The sequence below is a fragment of the Scophthalmus maximus genome, chromosome 3, assembly GCF_022379125.1.
Source record: "Scophthalmus maximus strain ysfricsl-2021 chromosome 3, ASM2237912v1, whole genome shotgun sequence".
Classification (NCBI taxonomy): Eukaryota; Metazoa; Chordata; class Actinopteri; order Pleuronectiformes; family Scophthalmidae; genus Scophthalmus; species Scophthalmus maximus.
Genome location: NC_061517.1, coordinates 20,472,380 through 20,499,369, shown reverse-complemented (window position 1 = coordinate 20,499,369; position 26,990 = coordinate 20,472,380). Strand labels below are relative to the sequence as shown.

The 26,990-nt window shown below is 42.6% G+C and overlaps 1 protein-coding gene and 1 long non-coding RNA gene across 3 annotated transcripts in view; both read right to left on the bottom strand.

Annotated features, from left to right (window-relative positions):
- The window catches only part of LOC118316897, a 94,736-nt gene extending 89,528 nt beyond the window's left edge, over nucleotides 1-5,208 (bottom strand). The window contains exons 1-2 of the long non-coding RNA XR_004795284.2: nucleotides 5,068-5,208; nucleotides 4,776-4,893 (exon numbers count right to left, since the gene is read on the bottom strand). This is a non-coding gene — a long non-coding RNA (uncharacterized LOC118316897). The remainder of the gene's footprint in view (nucleotides 1-4,775; nucleotides 4,894-5,067) is intronic.
- Nucleotides 5,209-14,697: 9,489 nt separating this feature from the next.
- LOC118317107 (plexin-A1-like) overlaps nucleotides 14,698-26,990 on the bottom strand; it is a 238,660-nt gene continuing 226,367 nt past the window's right edge. For both annotated transcript variants that reach the window (XM_035645565.2, XM_035645566.2), the window contains exons 30-33: nucleotides 25,593-25,762; nucleotides 24,364-24,576; nucleotides 21,937-22,087; nucleotides 14,698-20,233 (exon numbers count right to left, since the gene is read on the bottom strand). In XM_035645565.2, coding sequence (XP_035501458.2) covers nucleotides 20,138-20,233; nucleotides 21,937-22,087; nucleotides 24,364-24,576; nucleotides 25,593-25,762 — 630 coding nt within the window. In that variant the 3' untranslated portion in view covers nucleotides 14,698-20,137. The remainder of the gene's footprint in view (nucleotides 20,234-21,936; nucleotides 22,088-24,363; nucleotides 24,577-25,592; nucleotides 25,763-26,990) is intronic.

Sequence of the window (26,990 nt, the reverse complement as noted above, 5' to 3'; positions counted from 1 at the left end):
ATTTTTGTCGCTCCTTTTCCTGCCAACTTACATTGAAGAAGAATACCAGGGTCAGAGCCATCTGCCTCTGATTGGCTCAGACCGTGGCATTCTTCTTCGCTGTATGATGGTGGGGAATAAAAACATAACACGACACACAGACCGACCAGCTAAATGTTAGGTGCACGGTTGCGTAAAATGTTCCTTCGTACTCCACAGATGGTCGCACTCCGGAGCCCTGCTCCCTGCAAATCTTACCATCTTTACTCGATGCCGCCACATTTCCGAGAGTTTATGTCTGAAAACAGGTGTAGAACATGTTTTTGGCTTTTTGTTCGTCTTTTTTGACTTGAACAAAAGCAACACAAAGAGATTTAGTCATGGTAATTGTTTAAATGGTAATAATCGTCTCATCTTTGAAGTGGGGAAAAAAGGTCGTTGACAAATATTATTGACAAAATTAGTGAGACAGAAAGCAACACATCTCGACCAGAGCAAGTGACGTATCCGTTTGAATCCCACCCTGCTCTGTTTGTAAACTGTACACTGCCAGCAGACAATATTCAGCTCCAGGCAAGAAAGAAACCCAGCAATGAGTCAGTGCCTCTCCACATGCACTGCATATGTCACATGGAGCGCTTGGCTTTATACATATGCAGATCCCGTGTGTTCGCTCCACAAACATCTTTATTTTTAGATATCACTTCAAACTGTTGTGTGGGTTTTTGCCCTTGCTCTTCATACGCTCAGAAAACTAATGAACAGAGAATAAAGGGAGTCGAGATGACTTTAAGGTTCCTGCCGTACTTCTATAAAATGTTTTCCATATTCTATCTCTATAATAACCAGAGGATTAAAAAGGTTTTTTGACAAACATCCAACTTCCCGGAGTGTCCTTCAGCAACGAGCTGTGTTGATGGACAGTTGCATATTGCATATTTTTTTTAACACTACCATTTTGCGCCATCAAGGTGTGTTGTGACCATATTTTGAGGAGTGGTGGGTGGGGGTGACAGAGCTTGTACACTGCATGTTTTGAGATATAGGGTCATTTTCATCTACAGAAACATATTCATCTGCTGGTCATACAGGTTTCAGGCCCTTCCACATTGGCTTCTGACTCCATCCATTTTATATACAGTCTATGGTTTTTGCAGAAATGTTTGATGCCACAGTGAAGCTGACCTATGAACTTTCGGATAAACAAATGTCATCACTTAATCAATACATCTTATTCACTAGATTTGTGCCATAATTAGCAAGTGAATTCTTGAGTTATGGCAAAAAAGAAAAGAAAAAATATATTTTTGAGGTCCAGAGTGACCTTGACCTTTGACCACCAAAATCCAATCAGTTCATTACTGAGTGTAAGTGATCGTTTGTGCAAAGAAATTCTCCTCAGGGTGATCCTGAGATATTATCTTCACAAGAAAAGAACGGGATGAGCGGGCAGACACATAACCTGAATAGATAATGCCTCTGGCCATAAAAAGACAGGAAATATCACAAACTAGGTTTATCACCTCAGGCAGAATCGTACAATTAGGCACATGAAGTGCAAGTGCTTTCAGTCTGAAACGCGAGCAATTAGACCGTTTTGCTCAAGCAAGTAGTCAGGCGTGAAAAAATAAGAGTCGAAGAAAATCCCACACCAACAGCAACCCATAACTTTACTATTTGTTTTAAATTTTTTTATGGCACCATTCAACATTCAATTCTTTGGAGCCCCGGGGAGAACATGGACAGAAACAAAAAAAGAGATGTAGTTTTGCGAGATCTTGCAAAACTTTCAATGTGATTCCAGGTCAGTTCAGCACTGCACAGACACCAAACACAATAGTGGAGTAACCGAACTTGGTTGTAATTTCTTAAAAGACGTTTCACCTCTTGTTCAAGAACCAGATAAATCCATGGGAGAGGTGTATAGAGTTATATTTTGAGATAAAAATATTGAATTAGTGCTTTGCAGTATACACAGTTTTAACATTAGTGAGAGAAATCTGAAATATTCATGCAAGCGGACATTTGTCACAGAGTGTATTGACTTGGCAGTCCTGGTTGAAATCATTAGCAGTTATCTGGAATTTAAAAAAAACAAAAAAAAACTGCTACAGCTCACTACTAACCGGGTGCAATTTGGCTAAATAATTATTTACAATGAAATGCAGCTATAAAACACTAACAGTGTAAACTGGCATATTATGGAAAGGTGCCAGTGGCACTCACCACTAGCTCGAGGGTGCCACCTTTGTGGTAAACTTGAGAAGTGTACATTTGGAGCAGGACTACAACCGCACCATTTGTCTCAGTCTCTTTCCGTTGACCTAGAGCTGATCAGCCAGCAGGTCGTCGAGTGAGGCATTACACTTGGAGGGTGTGGAAATTGGACACGGTTTATTTAATTTACAGCCACCAAACGATAAACTGTGTTTGCTGAAGTGCTTCAAGCCACAAAAAATAGCAGCTTTGTTAAGGCCAGTTAGTTAAAAATCTGCAGCTATGACGATGGTAAAGCTTCTCTTTTCACCTGCTGACTCTAAAAACACTTTCCTCTCTCCTCACACACCACAATCTAAACATTATCTCTTTGTGTCATGGCCAACTAATCTAATTATCTTCAACCCTTCGCAGCCATTTCCAAACAGTGTGCCACTTATTCCTTTTCTGTATGTGTACTCCGCAGTACCATCCACCCACCTGTCAGCCAGCCTGTCAGTCGGTTTTGTTTCTCCCCTTTCCCCGTCTATCGGCACTTCCTTTTTTGTGAGGGAGAATTGTCTACCTGTCTCGTGTTTCGTTTGCCTTGCTTGCATTGTGTCTGACAGACTCGCCGTCTTTACCCATTGTGCTTGACAGCCACACCTGTCTGCTAAGCACCAAGCAGCGTTTCTCCTGTCTGTCTTTATCTGTGTCGTTTGCCGGCTTGCGAGTGGTTAGGGCTGGTTGGCCGTACCTTCGTGCGGCGTGTCTGATAATCAATGCGACACATACGGACCCTCGGTGTCTTGACCTTGTCTGGTGCGGTGAAGTCATCTCACAACAACACTCTCCTTTGCCCTGCCTTGGATTGTGCTGCTCCGCTGTGTGCACATACTCTCTGTAGATAAGCGAACTAAGGAGTGGTTTGTCTCATCTGCTACAGTAAGCTACAAAATGCAGGTCTCAATCTTCCTCCAAGAAAACAGGAGGAGAAGTGAACTCCAACAGGCTGGAATAGTGTGTTTTCTCCTCTGCATGCTGCCATCTTCTCTGACAGATGACCACATTTCAGTTGAGGACATAAGCTTGTTTCATTTGTTTGCAAACCATTGAATGTACCAAGTCTGTTTGCTACTAAATACAAAAATATTAGGGCTGCAACTAACAATTATTTTCTTGACTAATCAATTAGTTGCTTGGTCCATAAAATGGTGAAAAATGACGACCACATTTCCCAAACCCCAAGATGATGTTTTCTTTTGGCCACACACCAAAGATCTTCAGTTTACTGTCAGAGGAGCAAAGAAAGCAGAAAATATTCACATTTAAGAAGCTTAAATGATAGAATTTTAACTTTTGTCATAAAAATTACTATTGATCATTTAGTAGTCGATTACTAATCGATTAACTGTTGCAGCTCTAAAAAATATAGCTAGAACTGCGACTTTGTGGCTCTATGCCTCAGACAGCATGTCAAGTTGTAGTTCATGTCTTTCCAGACTCATAAGACATATAATGATGAAAACTTTGAGGGAATTAAAAAAGACATCAAGTCTATGTTGTCAAATGTAGCATTTGAATGCTTGACTTATGGCCATAAATGTGCTTTGAGGTCTCATCTACCTCGACCTTGATAAGTCCTAATTTTAATTTGTGCATCACAAAGTTATTTCTCTTTTTTAAACAGCATGTTCAAATAGATTTTTAACATTCCATTATTTATTCATGAACTCACTCATGTCTTTTTACAATGTTGACGACTTGTAAATTATTTTAATAATTCCTCATTTTGTTGCCCATTAAAATATCATACACTGAATGAATTAGGTCTATTCATTCATATTAATCAATTCATTGTAAAAATGCTTTATCTACTAATTCTGAGACACTCGCGTTCCTCCGTGCAAATCCTAAAGTAACCTGTCTATTCTCGCGAAGTCCCACAAATAATGCATTATTTTTACCTCCACCGCTGACTGGATTTCTGTGGGAAATGTGTATGCACTTACTTTTCAGATGTCAGAAGTAATGGTGTGGCAACAAGCTACCGGAAATACAACACCATTCATTTCTGCTCTACCAGGTTTGAGAGAGGAACGGCTGCGGAACGTCCGCCGCTGTGGCTCTTCTTCACTCTTCTTATTCATGTACGGTGAACCGGTGAACGTGTCATCACACCTGGTTTTGGATTTTTGGCCCCCGATTTTTTTAAATAGAAGAAGGAATGCTGCATAAGGATTCCTGTCTGCCATTGGGCTCATAAGGAACCAGGAGCTCCTTAACTAAAGATGCTGAATCTATAGCTTGGTGATGCTCTAACACAAATCTCCAAGCTAATCTGCAAATTGTTTCTATAATCACCCAGTGCAGATCAGCTAAAATACAGCAAATTAGGACATGTCTCTTGGAATTATCCCACCACCAAATTTCCAGAGGCAGTTGTAACAATAAAGACTACAAAGATATTTAGGATAAAGATTCACAATGAAATTACTGGGCTTTCGCAGTTGTGCTCAGATTTGATGTCAATTTTCGCCTCGTTCTTTCTCTGGAGCGAGTGATGCGGAACCATATAATGTTGCGTGTTGTGTACATACCTCTGTGCTTCAATGCGAGATTCATCTTCACCCATAAGCGTCCGTAGCCATCAGTACAGGCTTCAGTCGGTGACATCACTAAATCAGCTGCGCGGACAAGCGAGTGTTGGTCACAAGCCTATGGATCCATGGAGAACAGCTGATTAGCTAATCCACCTCACTGTACCGACACACACCGCCATTAGCTTAGCAATTAGCAAAGGATTAAGCAGTTAGCCCGACGTCCTGTAGCACAACTCAACGAGCCAGCATTAGACATTGAAAAAGGCTACGTCGCAGCGAGCTGTCTTACCTTGGTGGAGGCGAGCGTGGTTCTGGCTCTCAGCTGCCGGAGCAGCGCCAGGTGGGCTTGATTGGCACAGCTGCGGGGATTTGGCGAATCATGCCCTCCCTGTTATTGGCTGGACAGAAGACCTTAAAGGGATAGTTCAGTGATTTTGAAGTGGGGTTGTATGAGCTACTCATGCACAGTTAATATGTGACCTCGTGGAGAGGGTGATCAGCGATGTCATTTAACGGTGTTTGGAGTATATCCGTTCAATTGTACGCCAAGGATGTATTTTTTTCACTGCTTGAGTTTTCCGCAAAAAAAAATACGTCTCTACAATTGAACGGATTTTTTTTTTTTTTTATTAAGGTAAGCATTTAAAAATGTGGCGAAAAAGACGTTTTTCGCCGGGTCCCCTCTGCAACAGTGGGACTGTGACTTACGCTACTTCCACTTTCCCTCCAAACTCCGTTAAATGACATCGCTGATCACCCTCTCCACGAGGTCACATATTAACTGTGCATAAGTAGCTCATACAACCCCACTTCAAAATCACTGAACTATCCCTTTAATTGAAGCTGAGAGTAAAGATCGTGGGGTGCGGTCGAATCGTCAAATTTGCTGAGGAAGGTTCCTAAATCTTGACGTGACCCGGAAGTATTTCATCGGCAGCCATGATAAGAGCTGTTCGGATTCTCTCAATGCATAGGAAAGGTGCTCCAATTATTCCTTTCCTTTTTCCTTTAGCATAGAGGAACTGTTTGTCCTCTTGCCCTCTGGTAGGCGCTACAGAAGCCTTCGGACCAGAACCAGCAGACTGAAGAACAGCTTTTTCCCCAGAGCTGTTTCTCTATTGAACTCTGCCCCCCGAACTCTGAACTCTGTCTCCCTTCCGAACTCTGCCCCCCGCTGACCCCCCTGCCCCTGCATATCTCCTCACACCCATCATCCCCCCACCACTCCTCCTGGTCACACACACACACATCTCTCATCCACCTGTATTATTGTCCACTGCAACTAAATCTGTATAGTATGTTCATATCACCTCAATAAGTTATCGACCTGTACATTTGTCCATATTCTGTATATTCTGTATATTATCTGTTACCTAGCATAGCATGTTCACTGCACCTTAATCTGTATATTATAGTCTGTAGAATACACTTATACTTATATTTATAGTATTTATTTATATTTATAGCATCCCATTAATCCTATCTGTAAATTCTGTAATTACTTTTGTACATAGCACAGACTCTTGCACTATCTGCTTATTGCACTTCTGGTGAGATGCCAAACCTCATTTCGTTACTCTATACTTGTATATGTGTAATGACAATAAAGTTGAATCTCATCTCATCTCATCTCATAGGGTGAACTGGACTTTCCTATGCGAAAGGAACGGAGCAAAATAGACGCCTCACATTTCTTTGCGGCAGCGATATTCAATGTGACAAGCCATCCGAAGCAGAAGTAGAAGAAGAAGAAGAGTATGAATATTACCCAGAAGATTTGCACGTCATCACGTAAGTTATTGTTTCCCATAAAGCATTTACATCTGATGCCGCCTACCCTGCGATCCATTAAAACTCGGAGCTCCGAGCTCGGAAGTCAGGTTCATTGTTCCAGTATAACTTTGAACTCGGAATTACTAATCTCCAAGTCGGAAATTGCAACTTGAACGCCCCTTACCACCCAGACATCCGGGTTCAGCAATCCAAGTTCCGAGGTATATTGGAAGGTAGCATTAATATCAGTCCATTGGATACTTCTTTATTTCATCATTTAGTCTACAGTTTCTTCAAGAGGCCAACATGATGTTGTCAAAATTACCTTTTTTGTCCAACATTTGAAAACTGAAAGACATATATACATTTTTTTTTTTACTCTCACCGTTGTTCCACTTATCATTGTTCCAAAACAAAGCATGCTTTTAGCTTTATTTTGATATCTGCAAGTATTCATTTGTTTAGAGACGTCAGAAAACGTTAAAGCACTTGTTAAGAACCCTGAAACGATAGTCCATAACCCCAAAAATGGTCCTCGGATTTTTCCCACCCCTCCTCCCTACATAAACAACAATTGTATTTTAGAGGTTTGAAAAGCGTTTTTTAACCTTATTTAGGGGCAAAGTCGACAACCTTTTGTCCAGTGATTCTATAGGTGAAGTTGTTATTTCCTGGTGGTCCATTGTAGGTGCAGTTGCGCCTCTCTCCTCATTCAGTTAACCTAGAGAGGAACTTGGTCTCTTAAGTCGCAAATAAGTCGGTGGTGTTGCCAAGATGGCTGTCAAGTGGTGAGACTTGCCTGTAAGGACTTTGTTTTCCTCCCTTTATCATTGTCATTCAAATGGCCTTGGCATTCATAAACCAAAGAATGCACCCCTTCATTAGGATGGATGGAAGTGTGGCTGTATCGTCAGTTCCACAAACCAACGCTTGCTGCTGCCTATTCATAGCTACCAACTAGCACTCGCTCAGTCACGCCTGGAGAGATTGTATGAATTCAATCTATGCACACGGTTGATATTGGGTATACTAATATTTGCAGCAAATGTAACACTTCTGTGATAAAATGCTTAATATATATGTTTATATATATGTATATATATATATACATGTTTCTTTGCGAGTTAAAAAAACAAAATGAAAAATATATACATGAATAAATCATGTGTTTAGCAGACATCTTGCCTGTCTGAGCCTGGTGGGTCTGGTTCGAAGGGGGTGCTGAAGTGCATAGTAATCACAGGGACTTAAACACTCTGAGTGGCTTGACCTTATCTGAGGCAGTCAAATCAGCTCTGTATGCAGAGAGAGTTACGCTCATCAGCCGTCTGCTACCCTCCGCTCCATATGGCTCCTAAAACTGTACGGCCTATGAAAACGTCAGACTGCTTTTAATCGTACAGAACAACAGTTAAAGAAGTCTTGATGATGTTTCGGGGGCCCTTACCTAAAAATCTTAAGTACGGTAATTATAGTGTCACATAGAGCTCTGCACTTCCTTGACCTTGACTCTCACCAGGATGTGCCATGGGCACGGAGACACGGCCAACCCTCGGCCCGTGCCACTTAAATCGTGAAATGCCTGTAAAGTGAAACGGGCCGCTGGTGTCACCTTTACGTATCAGAGGAAGCAACTGGGGAGAATTTGGCAAATGCAGGGAAGGGATTAGAATAAAAACACAGAGAGCGAAAACACAGGGACTGGAAACACATCTTCTTCATCAAAAGACATAGAAAACATTTTTGAAACTGTCAGTCACTGTTTCATATTATGTAACCGTGTGGGACTACGGTGCAAGAGCAAAAACAACTCAGAGTACTTCAGCTTTCTGCTTGATTGCCTTTGGTGTTTTTTTCCTCTGAGTCAAGGTCAAAAGTTCATTTGAGTTATGACATGCACATATTATATGGATGTCTGACAGAAATGGAACACATTGATCTAAATACTCAGCGGTGGAACCAGGCGTAAGATCAATTGGAACACATGCTGCTACTTTGGTACGGTGAGCTATGACTTTCTTATAAAACAGCTCTGAAATATTACTTCACCGCATCTACAGTATATCAATGAGGAATGAATGAATATTAAATAACACCCTTACTATGACAGAGTACAATTCATCAGCAACAACTCCTTAACTACATCCCTTCAAATGACCTGAAAGTTGAAGCAACACAAAACATTGCTCCTCTGCAAAGGTGGTAGTATTCGACTGCATATATAGCTTGGTGTACCTAATAAACTGCCACCTGAGTGGCTTGTGCAGAAAATGAAATTAGACATTGTTTAAAGAAGGTAAGAAACCTTGAATAACAAGGCAGAATAAGTGAATGCATTGGAACCAGTGGAACCTGGTCTAAATAACACAGGACTTGAAAGTGTTGATGTTTCAGCAGTGTGGGTGCATTGGGATTGTCCTTCCTATCGTCTTTTCATATCTACTATTCCTTGACCTCAGTGGAAAACGTCATGAGGTCAAGGAAAGATGTAGAGGAGGATTCATAGGACTTAGGAAAAGCTGACAGCGGTGCTCAGAGAATCCGACTCCACTCTGAAACTACACATTTCAGAAGACAAAGCAAATTTATTTGAATAACACATTTCACCAACAAGGCAAATCAAAGTGCTTTACATAGAACATAAAAATCATTGGGAAGAAATAAATAAAATCAGTGAAATACAATAATTAAAAAGAGAAAATAAAAAAAGATGGACTACAAAAAAACGCAGTGCCTCCATCCAGCATTTTTCAGTGTGTTACCGTCGTGTGACATCAGATGTAAATGCTTCATATGCAAAAGTAACTTAAATGATGACATGCGTCCCGTCTGGGTCATATTCATACTCTTCTTCTACTTACGTAGTAACTCACGTTAAATATTGCCGCTGCAATGAATTGTGGGGTGTCTTTTTCTCCTTTCCTTTTGCATAGGAAAGTCCAGTGTACCCTTAGCTAAAGGAGATTGGAAAGGAAGCATTGAAGCAACAGCTCATGTACTGCAAGATCAGAAATTGTGATGGATAAAAAACACACTATGTTTGTTGGGAAATTTTTGTCTTAAATAGACAGTATCAATATATTTGCAACTTGTCCAATATGTAAATCAACAACATTTCCATTTTATGTTGTATTCCAGTTGCAATTTAATTCATCTGAGTGCTGTTACTTATTCATATTTTTTATGATTTTAGCCTACTGCGATAAAGTTTGGTTGTGTCTCAGTTTATATGAGTGCAGCATCACACCCTCAAATATTTGACCCGACATCGGCTCTTGAACCTCGCGCTGCTTTGAGCCCGAGCCACTGTGTGCTTTGGATACTGCACTGAATCAGTGCGGCGTCCAACTTGACTCCAAAATCACCTCAGATCAGATTATAGTTAGCTCAATTATCTCAGCCCCCCGAGGTGTCTGAGGCCAAGTGCCCAGCTTTACTGCTTTCCCACCTGATACTCTTTGTAAACCTCTTCAGACCACAGCGCTAAGATGCTTTTCGGAAGCCGGGCTTAGCTCTGCTTAGTACCAGATGACTCCTCAAGCCCCATGCTGCTTCCAATACCGCCGCACCGCCTGCAGCCGAGCCAAAAGTGATACAGGGAGAGAAAGCACAGGAGCACGGCTGGTGGAGAGGCAGCGAGCGAGGGAGGGAGCAGATGAGAGGTCGGGAGAGATAAAAGGATGACAGAAGTGACAGAAGGGGATGGAGGGGCGAGAGGGGGGGGGGATTCTGAGATGACTAGATTGTCTAGTCAGGTTTGTTCTCCTCTGTCAGCTCTCCCAAGCATCCATCCATCCTGCTGAGACGGGGGGAGATGAAAGTGTGCGCATAGCTCGGCCTGCTATAGCGAGAGGAAAGGTGGATTGAGCCCCTGCAGGGATGACGAGGAGCAAAGCAGGCGGGGGGTTTCGGGGGCCGGTGAAAATAGTCGGCGGCGAACCACGAGCTGAATTCCTAATGCCACGTTTGGTCTATCGTCCGCCTGCTTGCCAGAGAGGCACTTTTAATCAGACCTCAAGCATTAAGGAAGTGCCGTATGGGTGCTATTCTGGAATTCACTGATCCGGCCTGGTGCTGTGAAGTCAGTCTTAATGGTGCTCAGGCTCAAAGCATGAAAACGTTATTATTTTTTACTGTTGTAGCGGCGGAGAGTCATTTGGTAAAACTTTGGGAAACATACAGTGAGAGCAAGATGTGAACTTCGTTCCAGTCTGCAAGAGATCCCATTCACAGAGAAACACTCAATTAGATCACTTGATTACGTTTTTATTTGTTAATGAAGCCTACGTTTTGGCAAATAATTTACCACAGACATTTTTTAATACTATGTTTAGTCACATTTAACATAGTAGTTCTATAGATGACCTTTAATTTGACGCAACTAACAGTTGCATCCAATTTAGGAAAAAACGTAAGTTATGTTCAGGTTTGATTTATTTCTCTCAGGCAGTTGGTGTGATTTTAACATGACATGACATCACATCACATAAAATAACATGACATAACCTCGCCTAATCCCCTCCCATAATAATTATCCTGCAGTTCTTAATTAGTAGAGCCATCGGGAGAGTTACAAGTTAATTACAAGTTAAGTACACAAATGAGCCATTAGCAGTTTGTGTTTGCAGCATCCCCATGTAAAGTCAACAATCACTGGATTACTTTGATGCTTGAGAGAAAAAAAAAATGATCAGGCAAGTTCTGCAGTTATACGATAGATTTTAATAAAACTATGAGGATTTTTGACTCATATTCACCGCTTTCACCGTCCTTTCAACGTTCCCTGTGCTCCCCCAGGGGGGCTGCAGGCTTGGTTGAATGGAATCATACTTTTACAAACCACACCTGATAAAATGTGGTGGAGCGCAAAGACTTGACCAAGGAGAACAGTGAATATGTTGCATTGTTGTAAGTGCAATTTCCCCATTGTAAAGCTCTGTGTATGTTTCCATGTATTCCTTCCTGTAAATGGTTATAGTAGACCTGGAGCATCATCACTGTCAAATCATGACAATACAACACATTTTTAAGTGAGGGAAAATAAATATAAGACAAATACATAAAAACCAAGCTGTTGTGTGAACACTTTTTTTCCCAGCTCTTTGGTGACCCACTGACTGTCTTGAGGTTTGCATGGATTACAGATTCAAATCCCTGTAGTTTCATGCATTTCTGTTCTGGTTTACATGTTTAGATTTTTTTATATCAAAATGATATGCAAAGAAAGCTTGTGTACCTTACTAATTTTATTTATGGGCCACACAGAGATTCCTCAAGCTGAATAAGACACATTTTTGTGATTTTATATTTTTGTTAAATGTTTAGTTATTAAAATATATCCTCTCCAGAACATGGACATCTGTACATAGTTTTTCTCCCATCATCTTTCTCTAAACTTCACCAGGTGCTTTCAGTTGCCTTAAAACCAGTAACCGCACACAGATATTCTACAAGTCAATCATTATTTTGGCTTTGTCAGTTCAAAAGGCATTGAATATAATGATCTAATATCACTGACGATTGGGTTGCTGTGCTTGTTGCTCATGTCAAAATGTTTTCATCTCATTTGCTGTTTGGAGTAACAACATTATAATTTCGGCAAAAAGGGGTGGGGCTAAAGGTTAAGCATAACAGCCTTAGCTGACAGACACAACAATATGTCCACAACACCTTTAACACCTATCGGACGATATCTTCTTAATGGAGCAACAACTTATATGGATTCACATGAGAAACTAAGTAAAATATGGAAATTATAGAATTAGTATTGAATGTCTAGATTCCAGCTCCATTTAGTCCACATGTGTAAAGCCATTGTTTGACATCTTGAGGTAAGACCACCACGTCAGATGAACGGTGTGTGAGCTGGAGGACTATCGTGCGATGAAAGACCTGTGATTACTTTGAATTGTGCAAGGCTCACTGTTCCTTTTTGGTGTGTCCCACCGCACGTCGGGCCCTGCACCAGCACAGAAACACAGTTTAGCGCTGCATTCTGTTCAGCTCTGACAGGGAGGGAGCGGCCAGGGCCGACGTGACGCTGCCTGCTGCCCTGATTCTGCGCTATCATCTTATTTCCCCCGCCGGTCGTCATTTATTGGGGCTTCATAACGACAGAATGAGCGAGATCGGCGCCAGGCAGTATTAACCGCCCACCTCCTCCGAGACAACCAAAGTCAGCTCTCTTTCCTCCTTTCCATTTCCACTCTTCTTTCCTATCCTCTTTTTCTCTTAACGTCTCCCCCCCCCCCCCGTTACCCTCTCCTCAGAGACATAGGGGGGTCTTAGCGCAGTTTAATCCCCAGCTGAGAGTCAGAGGTGTCTGTGTGTGTGTGTGTGTGTGTGTGTGGAGCCCCAAGCCAATGTGACTTTGTCGCTTATTCTGCGCCGGGGCATCTTTCGAAGACAGCCGAGTGCTTGTGTCGAGAATGTGGTCGGGGGTGATTGAATTGCCAGACGAGGCCCCAGGCATGAACGGAGAAAAAGAAAGAGAAAAGAGCAAAATAAAAAAGCGAGGGAGAGCGATTTTTCTCCAACAAGCACACTTCAAACATGGTAATCAGATGCCCTGAGATACAAGAACACAAAGCCAAACAAGAGGGGGCTGCGGGCGACGGGAGACGACGCTGCCTGCTGCCGGTGACTGTGTGTGCACCGTGCGGCTCTATCAACACGGCGACAACGTGCTTGCAACAGGGAACCAGTTGCAAGAGGCAAATTAAAGGAGAGGAAGAGGGGAGGAACGTTTCTCAGCTCGTCTCTCTAAAAGACCAGAAATGCAAAAGAAATCATTGATGTCCTCAGCTTGAGACCTCACCATGCAGAGGAGGAAACAAGAGACTGAACCGGCACCGCGGGTGGAGGAGAGTGGAATAAAGCACTTAGGATAATAAAGAGGGGTCAATCCAATTCAGAACAAAAGGCAAGATTTCTGTGATTTTCCAGGTCAGGTTCCCTCTGGGGGTCTGAATCTCTCCTCATAATGGACTTTTTAATTTGACTGATGGGTTGCCTGTCAAATCCCCGCGGCCCCAAGGGGAGGGCCTGGCGCTTTTTCAATGTTACATTTTTTTCCGACTGGAAACGGACAGTCTGACAGAGACGTGACGGTGTGGAACAGGACTTGATCCGTTTCGATACCGTTTGCTCCGGGAGGGGAAGGACGAAGACCCATTTAATCCCTCTCATTCGATAGTCCCCGAAAATAGAAATCCACTTGTGAGCAGAGACACTCATGGATCAATGTCACTTTGCGTCGCGCTCGTTGTTCAATGCTCTGTGACATTTCAAGTTACCATGGAAATTATTCGAAGTCGACTTCAATTACTTCAATAGTCAGAAAGCATTGAACAACGATTGTGTCCCAGACAGGTTCATCACTTTTTTTTTGTCCCCCTGGAAACACTTCCATCGTCCTCAAGCACACTTGTCTATTTGGTTGTGTTGTGTGTATCTGCAGTGCGTGTGTTGTCAAACTGATGAAGACATCTCCCTGCTCTGCTTCTGTTTTGCGTCTTTGCATGTGTTTACATAAGTTGTGGTGTGCCGAGCTCTCTTGGCCACCATACAAAGCGTCTCCGTGGGGTTTAAGTCTGGTGGCTGTGCCTGTTCTCCATTGTTTGAAGGCACAGTCTGGTTCTTTCCTACTAATAATTTGGTTCGTTATGTTGCTGTTGGATGAACCCCCAACCAACCCGTCTGTCTTCCTTTGTTACTTCTCTTTTGTTAACCACTCTGATATCAATATAAACAGTCTTACTTCCTGCAGTTCAGCATTGGGCTCATGTTGCATCAGATGGTGTGGTAAAGCAGTTTGTTTCAACGCTGCCGATGTAAAGTCAGAGGGTTCGCGAGTCACCAATACAAGTTGGAGCAAGTGCGAGTGGAATCGTCAGTGTGATAAATCAGAGGGGAAATCAAACAGAAGCAGTGGCTGTTGCTTTTCCAGAACACATAGAGTACATAGAGCAGAATAACAGGTCTCATATGTGCTGCTTTTGATCTGTTTTTTTGGGTTCTCCTGTGGTCACGTGCACTCGAGATAAACCTAAAACTTGTTACAACTTTCAAATCCGCAACTTTGAGGGTACACAGGGACGGAGGGGACGGAGGGGGGGGGGGGGATAAAAACATCAGACGAGCCAGATTTAGCAAAAAACATGTTTAATCTCTCCTTGATGCGTGTCTATTTACACGTAATAAATCTGCAAAATAGGAAAGAGCAGGATATTTACACGGGCATGAAACAGCCAAAACCTGTCACAGCAGCTTCAAGTCTGAAACTCTTAAAAAGGTATCAGAATTCATAAAGTATTAAAACTCTAAGGTATTTTTTTTCTTTCTCCTTTCTACCTCTCTCCTCTTAATCTCTGTGTGGATATATTTCATGTCCTATCCTCCTCTGAAATGCACTCAAATCAAAGTGAACTCAGCAGGTGATGATGCTGGAGAGTTGGAAGTGGAGGGATGAAGAACGCTGGAGCTTTTGCAGTTGAGGGGGATTAAACCAGAAATGGCAGATGAATGAAAGGGGTATTAGGGGTTGTACGTTGTTATGGGTCTGAGGTGGTGTATTGTTGGGAGGGCGCACGCCATAATGAACGATAATTACATTTCTGATAGACATCTTGGGAAATGTCCTAATTCACTTGAGTGGATTGCACTGTAATGAACATGAAGCTAGAACCAGAATACGGTTAGCTTAGCTTATCTTAGCAGAAAGCTGGCTAGCCCAGCACCTCTGGTTAAGGGTTAAATGAACAATATAATATAACGTTCATTTGTCAACTTTAGTCACACGAGTAAATCTTTTAATGGATGTTTCTTTTCCCCCTTCAAACAGGACCAAGCTAGCTGCTTAACCCACTTCTGCGTTTTTATGCTAAACTGAGCTAACTGTCTCCTAGCTCCAGCTTGATAAACCTTTTTGATATAACTTTTTCCTAACACCATTTTGAAAAGGAAAAAATAAGTGAATTTACTTTGTTTTTAAGTCACATGAGAACAACATCAAAGTTGTGAGTCTGTTTGTCTCAGTGCTAAGTACAGAGCCGGAGTCAAACTGTTTTTGGCTTAGCTCGAGCATGCCGCTGAAAAAGAGTTTACCAGTGTGGAATAGCTCGGAGCTGATTTGCTGATGTTGAATCACGTTCCATATCATGAACTTACGTGAACAATTCAATTTACATTTCTGTCCGTTTGAAGTTAAACACATGAGAAACAATGTGTAACTTATTAGCAGTGTTGGCGGGTCTAATTCTTTCATTAGCCTGACAGTCGGGCCAACTGTCAGGCTACATATTTTATGCTAAGCTAGGCTAAACACAACGTGACTCCAGCTCTGCACTTGCAAATGCCAACAAGAAACAGTTACCACTCTCAATTCAGTCTCAGAAAGAAAGCATATGAGAATGTTTCACAAAGTACTGCACTAATTCTCATTAGTGAATAAACTGTAGATGTAAATTTATTTCAATTCCAATTTTTTACCACCTAGCTTGAGTCATACTATATGGAAAAATAAATAGTTTTCAGTACGGGAAGGGGCTGACAAGGCCCAGGGAGCCGCCCTACGGTCAATCACTGAGAGATCGTCTCCCTCCCTCATCGCCGTCTTTTTCTATGTGGAAAAATCCGGATGCGACAGATGCAACAGAATGGAAAATGAAGCGGTAACGTTGCCTTCAAAAGCACTTTCCTCTGTCTTTTCATCTTTTACCCCAACAAGAGGTGAGGCAGAAAGCGCAGAGACAAAAGCACCAGAGACCAAGTGGGCCTTATCCTGCCATCTTTCTAAACCTTTTTTTTTTTTACACCCTACAAAGTAATCAATGAGGCTTAATAAGCCTCATTACTATTTCAAGATCAGTGAAATCATTTAAAATTTACAAGTCTTCATCGAAAGAACAATTGAGCAAGGGAATTGCGGTCAAACATCAATGCAGTGGTCTACTTCCTTAGACTGTCGTCCATTCAAATTGAACAAAATGTGTGAATGCGTGACTGTACATGGAAGTAACATCTCAATTTCACCATTCATCAGTCATGAAGAAAACACAAAATACCTTCAATGAGCTTTGAGTCATGAAATCTTTTTTGTGGAAGTTCTGAGAACCAGCTTGATCAAAGTTAATCTCTCCTCGCTGAGTTGCTCCCCTGATATGGATGAAAAAAAATCTTTGCTCAGCCGCCCTGTATGTTTTTTCATTTTACCCTGTGTCGATCAGTGGTTCAAGTATGGAAGCACATACAGTACGTTCAACTCTGTCCAGACACGTTTTGCTGTCAGATGGAAACGACATCTTAGTGTGAACAACAATAAAATGTCCACTGATTTTAAAGGGTTTCTTAATCCTAGGGTAAGGTACTTTTGTCAGATTTAAGAACTTTCATTTGACTGCAGTAATATGTGTTTGGTTTGGTGGCAGGACAGTTGGTCCAACTCTGGTAATTTTATTTGAAAAAATATATAGTTAGCATCCTTATATGTGATATGGACAAAGGTGGAATTGGATTCCGAGGCTGCCATAGGTCTGAAACTCTTGGGCAACAACAGAGAACAGATTTTTCTTTTTACTTCAAAGATGATGTCCCAGCTGTAGGGAATATACTGTATATTGTTCATTGCTTTGAAGGTATAGCTGGGAAATATCATTTAATTCATTAATCACTCTTATCAACTTTAATCTTAGCATGTCAGCTAAGTAATCACGTCATATGCAGTAGCTAACGAGATGTATTGTTGGACGTATCACTGTCCTTTTAATTTCAATTCATAAATGGTGTTTTCCAGATTACATTTTTAACTTAATAAACTCTTTACCATGCGAATTTGCCTTCAGAGAAATTGAGTTAGCTTAGCTTAAATTTAGCATCTATTCCAATATAAATAGGTTTGAGACGATGTAAATTGAGAACGCAGTGTGAGCAGGTCGCATGGCAGACGGATTGCTACTGTGTTGGAAATTATACTTTAGTTTATTATATTATAGTTTCCTTTGCCGCGACGGATTGTACTGAGGAGCAGCACTTCACTGCAGTCATAATGATCTACTGCCGAGACAGAAAAACTGAAGAAAGCAAGTTAGTAATAACTGCCATATCTCACTTTCCTTTTCTCAAACTGTCGGAGTAAGTGCAGGAGGTTAAGATTACTCAAAGGTTCCGATTTTAAATAAAACCCATCAGGCTTCTTGCAGCAGCCCTGGATTTCAAGGTTTCTGCAACCTCTGTGCCATTTGAACTGGGACGAGGACTCGAGTGTGAACTGGTGAGAGAGATCTCTCTGCTCTGCACCACAGGGAAACACAACCTGAGGGAAGCACTGTTGAAGAGGAAGAAAATGACGATTTGAGGCATTGGCAACTGTTTCCTTTAAAGTCGTATCGTTGTAAAAGAAGCCTTCAATGCAGTTTAACCTACTTCCATATTTTTTTTTTTTTATCCTCAAAAGAGACAAACAGGATTAAACAGAGGAGTTTTTTTTCTTTTTCTTGAATTCATCTATCTGTTGATGTGTCTGGTCTGCTTCTCACCGGATTAATGACAACATTCTTTATACATAACCCTGGTTTGTTTAACACATTTCTCCTGTATTTTTTAACCTTCTTTATTAGTCTTGTAACCCCTTTTACAGTCATTGGAGAAAGGAATGTGTCGTTGATGAATGCGTGTTTTTGCGAAGCACTGCGAGTTTATGCGGAGCAGCACCTACTTCACTTTTTTTTCAATACCCCTGTAAAACCACAGAAAGAAAAAAAAGGCCTTCAACTGGTACAAAAAAAACACTGACATGAATCAAGCTACATTTCATTATCGCTTCATAAACCACATTCACATTTCAAAAATGGAACCTTGAGCTTTTTTTTTTTTTACCGTATTCACTGCAGACTGAAAGAATAAAATAAACAAGCCTAAATTAGACAACACTGTTTCACTGTCTTTCTGTTTCACACCTAAACTAGCCTTCGTTGCCGATGGCACATCCAAGAAGAACGTTTCAGACGAGAAGGGGTGTCTATAAAACAGGGTGGAGAAGTTGAAGAGCAGCACGGCGTGCCGGGGTTCAACTTAGATGGCGGGGCCTAATTCCTCTGGAGCGGTCTGCCGCCACAGGGCAACGAGGCTGGCCCCCCGCAGAAAATCACCTTTTTTCTGTGACTTCTAAATCAGCTGTATTTGGTTTCCTTCAAAACAAACACAAGAGCGCTGTAGGTCGGTTAGGTCGCAGGTTGACTTCCGGACATCCTTTGTCCTTTCACTGCCCTCAGAGCCAAAGATGTTGCACACAGCCGCCCCGAGACCTCATGAAATACAGAAAGTGTCTGCAATCATATATTTATATATTTATGTATATCTTTGCCAGTTACCTATTTTTTTAAACTCTCACTTTTGTCCAGTAAGCATGATAGCTTTTTCATGATAGCACATTTCATTGAATGAAAAAGAAGAGTCTCTTTGCACTAAACGACATTCAAAGGAAAACATGGCACAGGACGACTTTTTCCTTGTGTTTTTCTTAATTTTTCATCTCGGAAATATGAAAACCTCTTCTCGAACTTATCTTTTGTACATTAAAATGAACCCCTGCCCCCCAGAAAAAAAAATTCAACTTCTCATTTGTTTTAAAAACAAAATGTTCATATTTATATATCTGTATATCTATATATATATTCATATATCCTCTTCTCTCTTTTGATTTAGCTTTGTTGTGCAAATTCAGCAGTAACACAAGTGGCACAGCACTGGGGAGAGGAGGCAGGTTTGAAACTGAACATGTCCGCTGTCAGACTGTGGTGGAGTTCTGGTCGAGAGAGAGTTGGAGACTCAGCACTGGAGGAAGAGTTTCCCTGCAAAGTCCCCCCCCCCCCGGTTGCTCTGCAGTTGCTAAGCGTCCGCCCTGCCAAAGTGTCTTTGAGCAACACACGCCGAATCTCTACCAGCTCCATGGCTGCCGCTCCGCAGCTGTCCCTGACCTCTGACCTCTCTGCAGAGGACGGCAACGGAAAAGAGAAAAGGAGAAAAGTATCGAGATAATGTATATCCTGGATTTTCATTGGCCCAGAGTTTAGAACCGTAGCCCTGGCCATGGAAAGCTACTAGTTGTAGCTGACCTGCACCTTTCCTATGTAGCATGGCAGCTCAGCATCCAGCTGGAGGTGTTGGTCACCACACAGTACCCGGCTGCTGCTCCCTCTGGTCTCTGGATGTGACGAGGGCCTTGATGAAAATAAACTCTCTCCTGAGCCGAGGACCACGTCTTCCGAGGCCGACGGTGCATTTCGTATGGTGGTTCGTGGCAGGGTTGGAGGCTCAGAAAAACAACAACAAAAAAAAGTCAACCCAGCCTGTGGCGCCTGAGAGTTCCAAACGCTCGCTGTCTCTCCAGTGTGCTGCTGCTGCTCGGTGCCTGTGTCCTGGCAGTCTCTTCTGCTGCTCGTCGGTTGGTCGTTTTTCGTGTGAGGGCGATTGGCGACGGACTTCAAACGTCGAGGGTCGAAATGTCACGGGCATCAAAGGTCGTCGAAGGGGGGGGAAGGCGTGTTGGCTGGCCAGTTCTCCGCGCTAGCCGAGGCGCGCGACGGCCCTCAGCTTGCCAGGGCCATGGTGTCGATCACCTGCTCCAGCTTGCCGCGTAGCCGCTGTCTGCGCGACTGTTCGTCCTTCTGCAGAGCTGAAAGGATCTGGACACAAACATGGAGAAAGATCATCAGTACTTGCAGTCCCGCTGCAGGCAGCAAACTCCAACGCTTTAGCAGAAACAGTGCTCTGTTGCTAATCTCAGATTCAATGTTAGTGATTTCATTTTGAAGCGATGCTGCCAACAGGGACCGGGTTGGCGGGGCAGGTGTCGGGGGGCGAGTGGGACGTCCCCAATGACATGTCCATGGCCACTGGGAGTGTGTGTGTCGGTATCTCATTATGTGCGGGCATGAACAAGGCCGAGAGCAGATGGTACAGTATGCGTATGTGTAAAAAGACTGTATTTATGTGTGCGTTTATCTCCTCTTACTGATGGGCGCGTGTTTTTGCGTGTGCGTGTGAGGTCAGGGCATGTGCTCCGAGGCGACGTCAACCGCGCAGCTGCCTACATCTGGATAATAGGCTGTAATGATGGGGAGCGTTTGGGTTTGAATGGAGACACCTGCAGCCAGCCGGCGCAACGACTGTAATACTGCGCCGGCGGAGGGGTGGAGAGGAGGAAGGAGGGGAGGGGGAGAGGATGAGACAACTTATCGTTTGCGACATACAAGCACGATAAAGTTGGGGGAGGCAGAGGTTGAAAAGGACGTAAGGCTGTCCGTCAGAAGCCAGGAGGAGGAGGTGGAGGAGGAAGAGGAGGAGGGTGTACATGAACCGCAGTGACTCATGGGAGGAGAATAAAGGGAAGGAGCGGATGGAGGATAATGAGGCAGGGGAAAGGAGAGAAGAAGGGATGAGGAGATAGAGGAAAGATTAAATAGCCAGGGGGTGGGGGCCCTCTCAGTCATTTCAGTCTTAATGGGATAGATGACGGGGCATGGTTCAGATTTAAGGCAAAATTATCGGCCCACTTAAAATAGGACATTTAGCGGGTATACTATACACACACACACACACACACACACACACACACACACACACACACACACACTATTTAACTACTTAATCCTGCCGTATACCATGCGCTCTGCGTGGAAACACATGAGCAGCCGGTCTCAATCTACCACGCGACCATAACGCGACAACAGTTCAACATTTTGTTGAATACACTTCTTCACTTCTTTTTCTTTGCCCAGAGTTAGACGATAACGTTGATTCCACTCTCGTGCGTGCACCGCCACATTCTCAGGCTTGCAGCAGATGGTGAGCTTGGCTTAGCACAGAGACCGGAAACAGTTTCGGGCTTTTGTCTAAAAGGTATCAAAAAAAATCCGCCTACCAGCACTTCCAAGGCTCGATAATTAACACGTCAAATCTTGTTTCTTTAATCCCCACAAAAGCCTCATAATTCAAGTGCAGGGAGGAGAACGGCAGCTTTTGATCTTCTCATTTAACCCTCAGCAAGAAAAGCATATTAGCATATTTTTAAATAAAAAGTCTAACTATTGATTTGTCAGATGAACCGCACACAGAAATGTGCAGAAAAGTCAAGTTGTAATCAGCGGTGAGATACTGTACATGCGGGTCTTTGGTTGAAGAAAAAAAAGAAGAAAAGCCACATAAATTCAATGTGGCTCCATTAGGTCCATAATGTGTTGAGCTCATGCCTTAATGTGCATCCTAATGGTGATAATACCTTCCAGCCTGCATCAATGTGGACTGCTTGTCAGGGTAATTGAATTAAAATGACCTCATGGCATTAGTCAAGGCAAGAGGGGGGAGGGGGGGGGTAAAGGGAACCCACCTCGTCTTTGTACTTGATGATGTAGGAGTAGATCTCGTGCAGCGCCGACATGCTGTTGAACTGGCTGAGGTGCAGGCGCGACTGCTCGGCCAGGTAGGCGCTCATGTCCTGGTCACTGATGGCGGGCATACGGGAGATATCGGAGTAGTACCTGAAAGAGAGGGAACAGTTGTAATCCACACGCGGGGCGGAGACTCGCCCTCTCTGGACCCCGTCGGGCGAACGCAGACCTGCTGCTCCCACCGGACGACTGATACAGTTCACCTGCTCAGTACTTCAGCCGTGGGACACATGGGACTGTACATCATTCAGTAGCCCCTACAGCTGGAAGGTGGCAGTGTGGAAACAATGTGACGGTACAAAATTTTAAATCAGAGGGGTGGCGGGGTCAGAAAAGGAAGGCAGTATAATTGTCCTTTTTAAAGCGACAAGCAGAATACATTTTTTAGGGACCACAGGGAGGGTCCTCTCTTGAGAGCTGTAATATTAAAAATGTGTTAAATTTGAACCTTTTACAGTCAGCAGTTAAAGCCTGGACTTACAGGAAATATTTTGCCTGCTGTCACCATGGAAAATGGATGAATGGATGGATAGATTATTTATATACATTTTTTATTTATTTGCATATTTTCTAAATAACAAAGACGTGACACTCCTCTCGTCCCCGCAGTACACGATATCTTTTGGTTTATTTTTTGCGAGCAGTGTGAGCTGTCCAGATGTAAGGTTTTGAACAGCGACCCATGTCCAGATTTCAACCAGCAGCCTTTATAAAAGTGGTGACATTTGTTTAACTCTGAGGTGTTTATAATGTCATATTGCTTCATTCATATGACACCATAGTCTAGATGACATTTGCGAAACATCTTGTGCATTTCACATTTTTCATTAAAAATGCACTGAACGCATACATTGGTTTGGCAAGAAGATTACATTAAAACACATTGTGAATCTTACTTAAAAAATGTCCAACAGGTTGAAACGAAGAGGAAATATTGACAGTATTTCCATTATTTGCCCCTGTTCAATGAAGTCAGGCGCCACGAGTATTGCTCCTCCAGCTGCATTTTCACTATTTTATTATTTTAAGGTGGTGGAGAAAAAAAGAATATCTAAAAAAATAATAACACAGCAGAGAGCCTTGATTTTAAAAAAAGAAAGAAAGAAAAAGAAATGTAAAATTCATACCCACGCAAATAATTTCAGTACGGTCCGATGTTGACTGAGTTTTGAATTGCACCAACAACCTTCACATTATTGACTCAAGACTCGAAAAAATCCCAGTAAATGTGAGGCAGGCGGCGAGTAGCACAGTATGTTAAGAATATATCCCAATATTGAGTTGCACCTGAACCTGTAGAATCCATATCTACACGCTCTCAAGGCTTTTTCACTGCAGCAGGGCCGTTCGAGGTTGAGTGTGGGTGAGGAGGCGCGAGTGAAACGAAGTTTGACCGCACCCAATCAACCCTCACCTAGAAATCTGTATCTCATGCTCTCTGCAGGCATCAGGACACACGCATGTTGTTGTTGTTCAAGTGCACGAGTGCTGCAGCAGCAAAACGAAAAGGGCCAATGCACTTTGGACATTTGGAAGCTTGTTTTACACGTAACTACTCCCATTGGCAAGTTGATGTTTCCTGCCCAGTAAACTTGATCTTTCCACACGTCAGGTAAATCCGAACGTCCTTACATGCAGTGGGAGACGCCGCGAAGCAAATCGCCCAAGAGTCTGGGGAGCGGCAGTCCAGAAAAGCTACTTAGAGGCTGTTGGAAAAGCTGGAAACGACGAGTGTTTGAAAAGCACTGGTGGTGCATAACTCAACGTGAGTGTAGTCAAACATTCTGGCGCTGAACAAAAGATAGAGCGTGAACCAGGGGACGTTGTTCAGCGAGCCTCTGTTTGAAAAAAGAGAGAGTGCAAACTGTTGGTACGAATCCTTTCTTCACCTGAAACAGCTGACTGGTTCTGATGTTGTGTCTGATCAGTGCACCTTTTATTTTTTAGAAGCCCAGGGCAAGATTGCTGTAATCACAGAACATGATTGCCTTACACTAATTTAATCCAAAAATCAAAATTTTTATTTTTTCTCTCCACCGTCGCCAAGTGCTTTGCTCATTGTGGGATTTGTTGGGTTTTCCCTGTAATATTGTAATATTGACCTCACTATGTCAAGTGCCTTGAGATAATGTATGTTGTGATATGGCGCTATACAAATAAAATTGTATTGAATTGAATTGAATCCAGCTCTGTGCTCCAACTTCAGTGACATTCTTTCAAATGCTTGTACCAGGAAAAGTTTTTGCCTAATATTGAGTTATGACTTAGATCTTAATACTTGATCCAATTTTTCTATGAAGACGCCTTTTCACCTTCCACCAGCTGAACATACTGGTATTCTGTCATTGTTTCAAACTTTGACTCACCTCTCCACCCAGTTCTTGTAGTTGGGGATGTCCTTAGCGTAGAGCAGCTTATTCGAAGGCGAGTCTTTTCCCAGCTTGTGTTCCGACGTCGAACAGGAGTCCATGAAGGTCTGGGCCACCACGGACAGGCAGGCGTCCGTGATGCTGTTCTTGTGGATGTCGAACACAAACTGGGGGTTCTTGATCACATTCACCCAGAACCGCAGGGGGAGACTGGAGCGGGCGAGAGAAAATAAAGAATAGCGTTCAGATATCCAGTAATTAAATGTCATCTGCCTGTATTACTACGCACCATCGTTCAAGGTGATTGAGTGCTTTGCTCCTATTGTAAGTGTTGCACTACTTCACTTTAATTTCTGACGTGTGTATTAAACCTCGTCTTTATTCTAATCCTGCTCGGCAGATGCAATGGCCTCAGGCGATGTAGCAGTTGTCCGGTAGGAAATGCAGAATTTTATACAACGATCATCTAAACGCTTTTGCAAAAAAAGCTGTTAATATAAAAATATTAATAATAATATAAACTATTGCAATGTGACACAGCAACTATTTTAATTTTCCGTGCATTTTGCAGACTTAGGTATTAATTGATGTAATGATTCAGGAATGCAGTATTATTCTAAGATATTAGCAGAGGGGATCTGTGACACCACCCACCACACATCACCACATCCTATTACAAAATGTTCTTTTATAACAAGACCATTTAGACACACTATGACCAGTAATTACCACTGTCCACCAGTAATGACTGCGCCCTCACAGTTGGAACTGCAGGTCACAGAATATCGTCTGGCTCAGAAATACACGTTCAGCCAAATTAATCCACTAGAAATGTGTAAAACTCTGTATGACACACTGGAAATGTAAATGTTTAAATGACCACAGCCTGTGCTGTTGGCTCCAATGTAGGGCCGTAAATGAATCAGCTAGGAAATAATGAAAAATGGCCATTAAAAGTTCCTAAACTAAATGTGATGAAGTCGCTTGTATCTCTCTGACCCACTCTCCCAAACTTGTTGATCGTTAGATTAAAATAAAAAAAGAATAAAAAGAAAAGAAAAGCAACAAATCATCATGAGAGATTTTCACGTGAAAAAAGGACTTCTTAAATATACACTTATATTGTTTTTTTCATGTTACTGTGGTTCCATCTTGTTTTATTGGCCATCCATGGTAACCATTCCTTCAGTTGTCACAGGTAAAAAGAGATGAGCTCTCCCACTTACCAGTTGCTCTTCCAGGTGTGTCGTACGTCGTAGTCTGTGATGGAGTGTTTGTCGGCCTGCTCGTCCAGGAAGTCGAACATGTACTTGATGGCGAGCGGCAGCGCGCTGCCTCTGTGGGCCGTGCTGAAGATGGTCTCGAACAGGTCGTCCACAAACTTCTGCAACGTACCCTGAATGGTAGAATGAGGAAAAGATAATTAAATTTAAATAAATATTCATCTTTTCTTATATTTGATTCTATTGTTTGAATGGTTCTTGTAAACAGATTTTGTTTTACAGTTTTACTACGGAATATACTTTAGTTAATTTTCATATGTAGTTTGGATTAACTCTTATGCTTAGATAATCACCATCGGTAAACATTGTTTTTATGAATGTGTTGACACATTACGTTCAGTAAACGGGATACAGTGTAACTTATGGTAATTGTTTTCCAGATATGTGGTCAAAATGGCCACAAAGTCTTAGTCATTATGGTTTTATAATTATTATATAGAAATATTCTGGAGGCAACTCACTTTGACCTCTGATTTGTGTTTTTTAATATTATTAATACTTATTTAAATACTGTCTATGTTGAGCATTTTTGTGCTGCTATAAATGATCAATGCACCGACCCCCCCCCCCCGTAACATCAGAAACACCACTCGAAATCACTTTTACTTTAGTTTCAAATCTATCTGTTAATGAGAGGAGAAGAAGAATGTCTGAGGAAATCTCAGACAGAAGGTGGAAGATGACAGACGAGCGTTTGACTGTGCTGTGCGGAACAATACAGCGAACCATTTGTAGCCACTTGTATCCTCAGCCCCTGAATGGGCCATATGTGCGTATGAATGGCCCCAGTGCGACTGACGGCTCTGGCCACTGAGCTCTACAGAATCTCAAGCAGGAACCCCAGCTTCTGGATGGGTAAAGCTTTCCTCCGATGCAGATGCTTCGACGTAAATGTAACAGAATTTCCCTAACAAGGCATTTGTTTCCCTGACTTGACGCGATCTATCGCTGCGGAAACGTTTGGGGGTCGTATTTAGTCGGCCTTGGTGAAATGGAAACAGGAATAGAATTCTGCTACAGTTACGGATCAAAGTACAAGAGATTGGCATGGATGAGACGTCCAGGGTGGGCAGACGCAGACGGACAAGGACAAGATTAGCTCCTCAATTGCATTTGCCTCTGTGTGTTTTTGTTTTCTTCGTGCATGGCCAAATCTTCAATCCCGCAACAAATTACCCGCCTCCCGACACCTCCTGCATCTGCCTCCCTGCACTCTGCACCACAAGCCCACCCCTTATTAATCTGCTTTTTCTTATTACGAGTGGAAATTGAAAAGCCAACCCGCTCGTAACTGCTGCCCATTGCTCTATTTGCCTGCACCCCCCTCACATAATTAGGAGA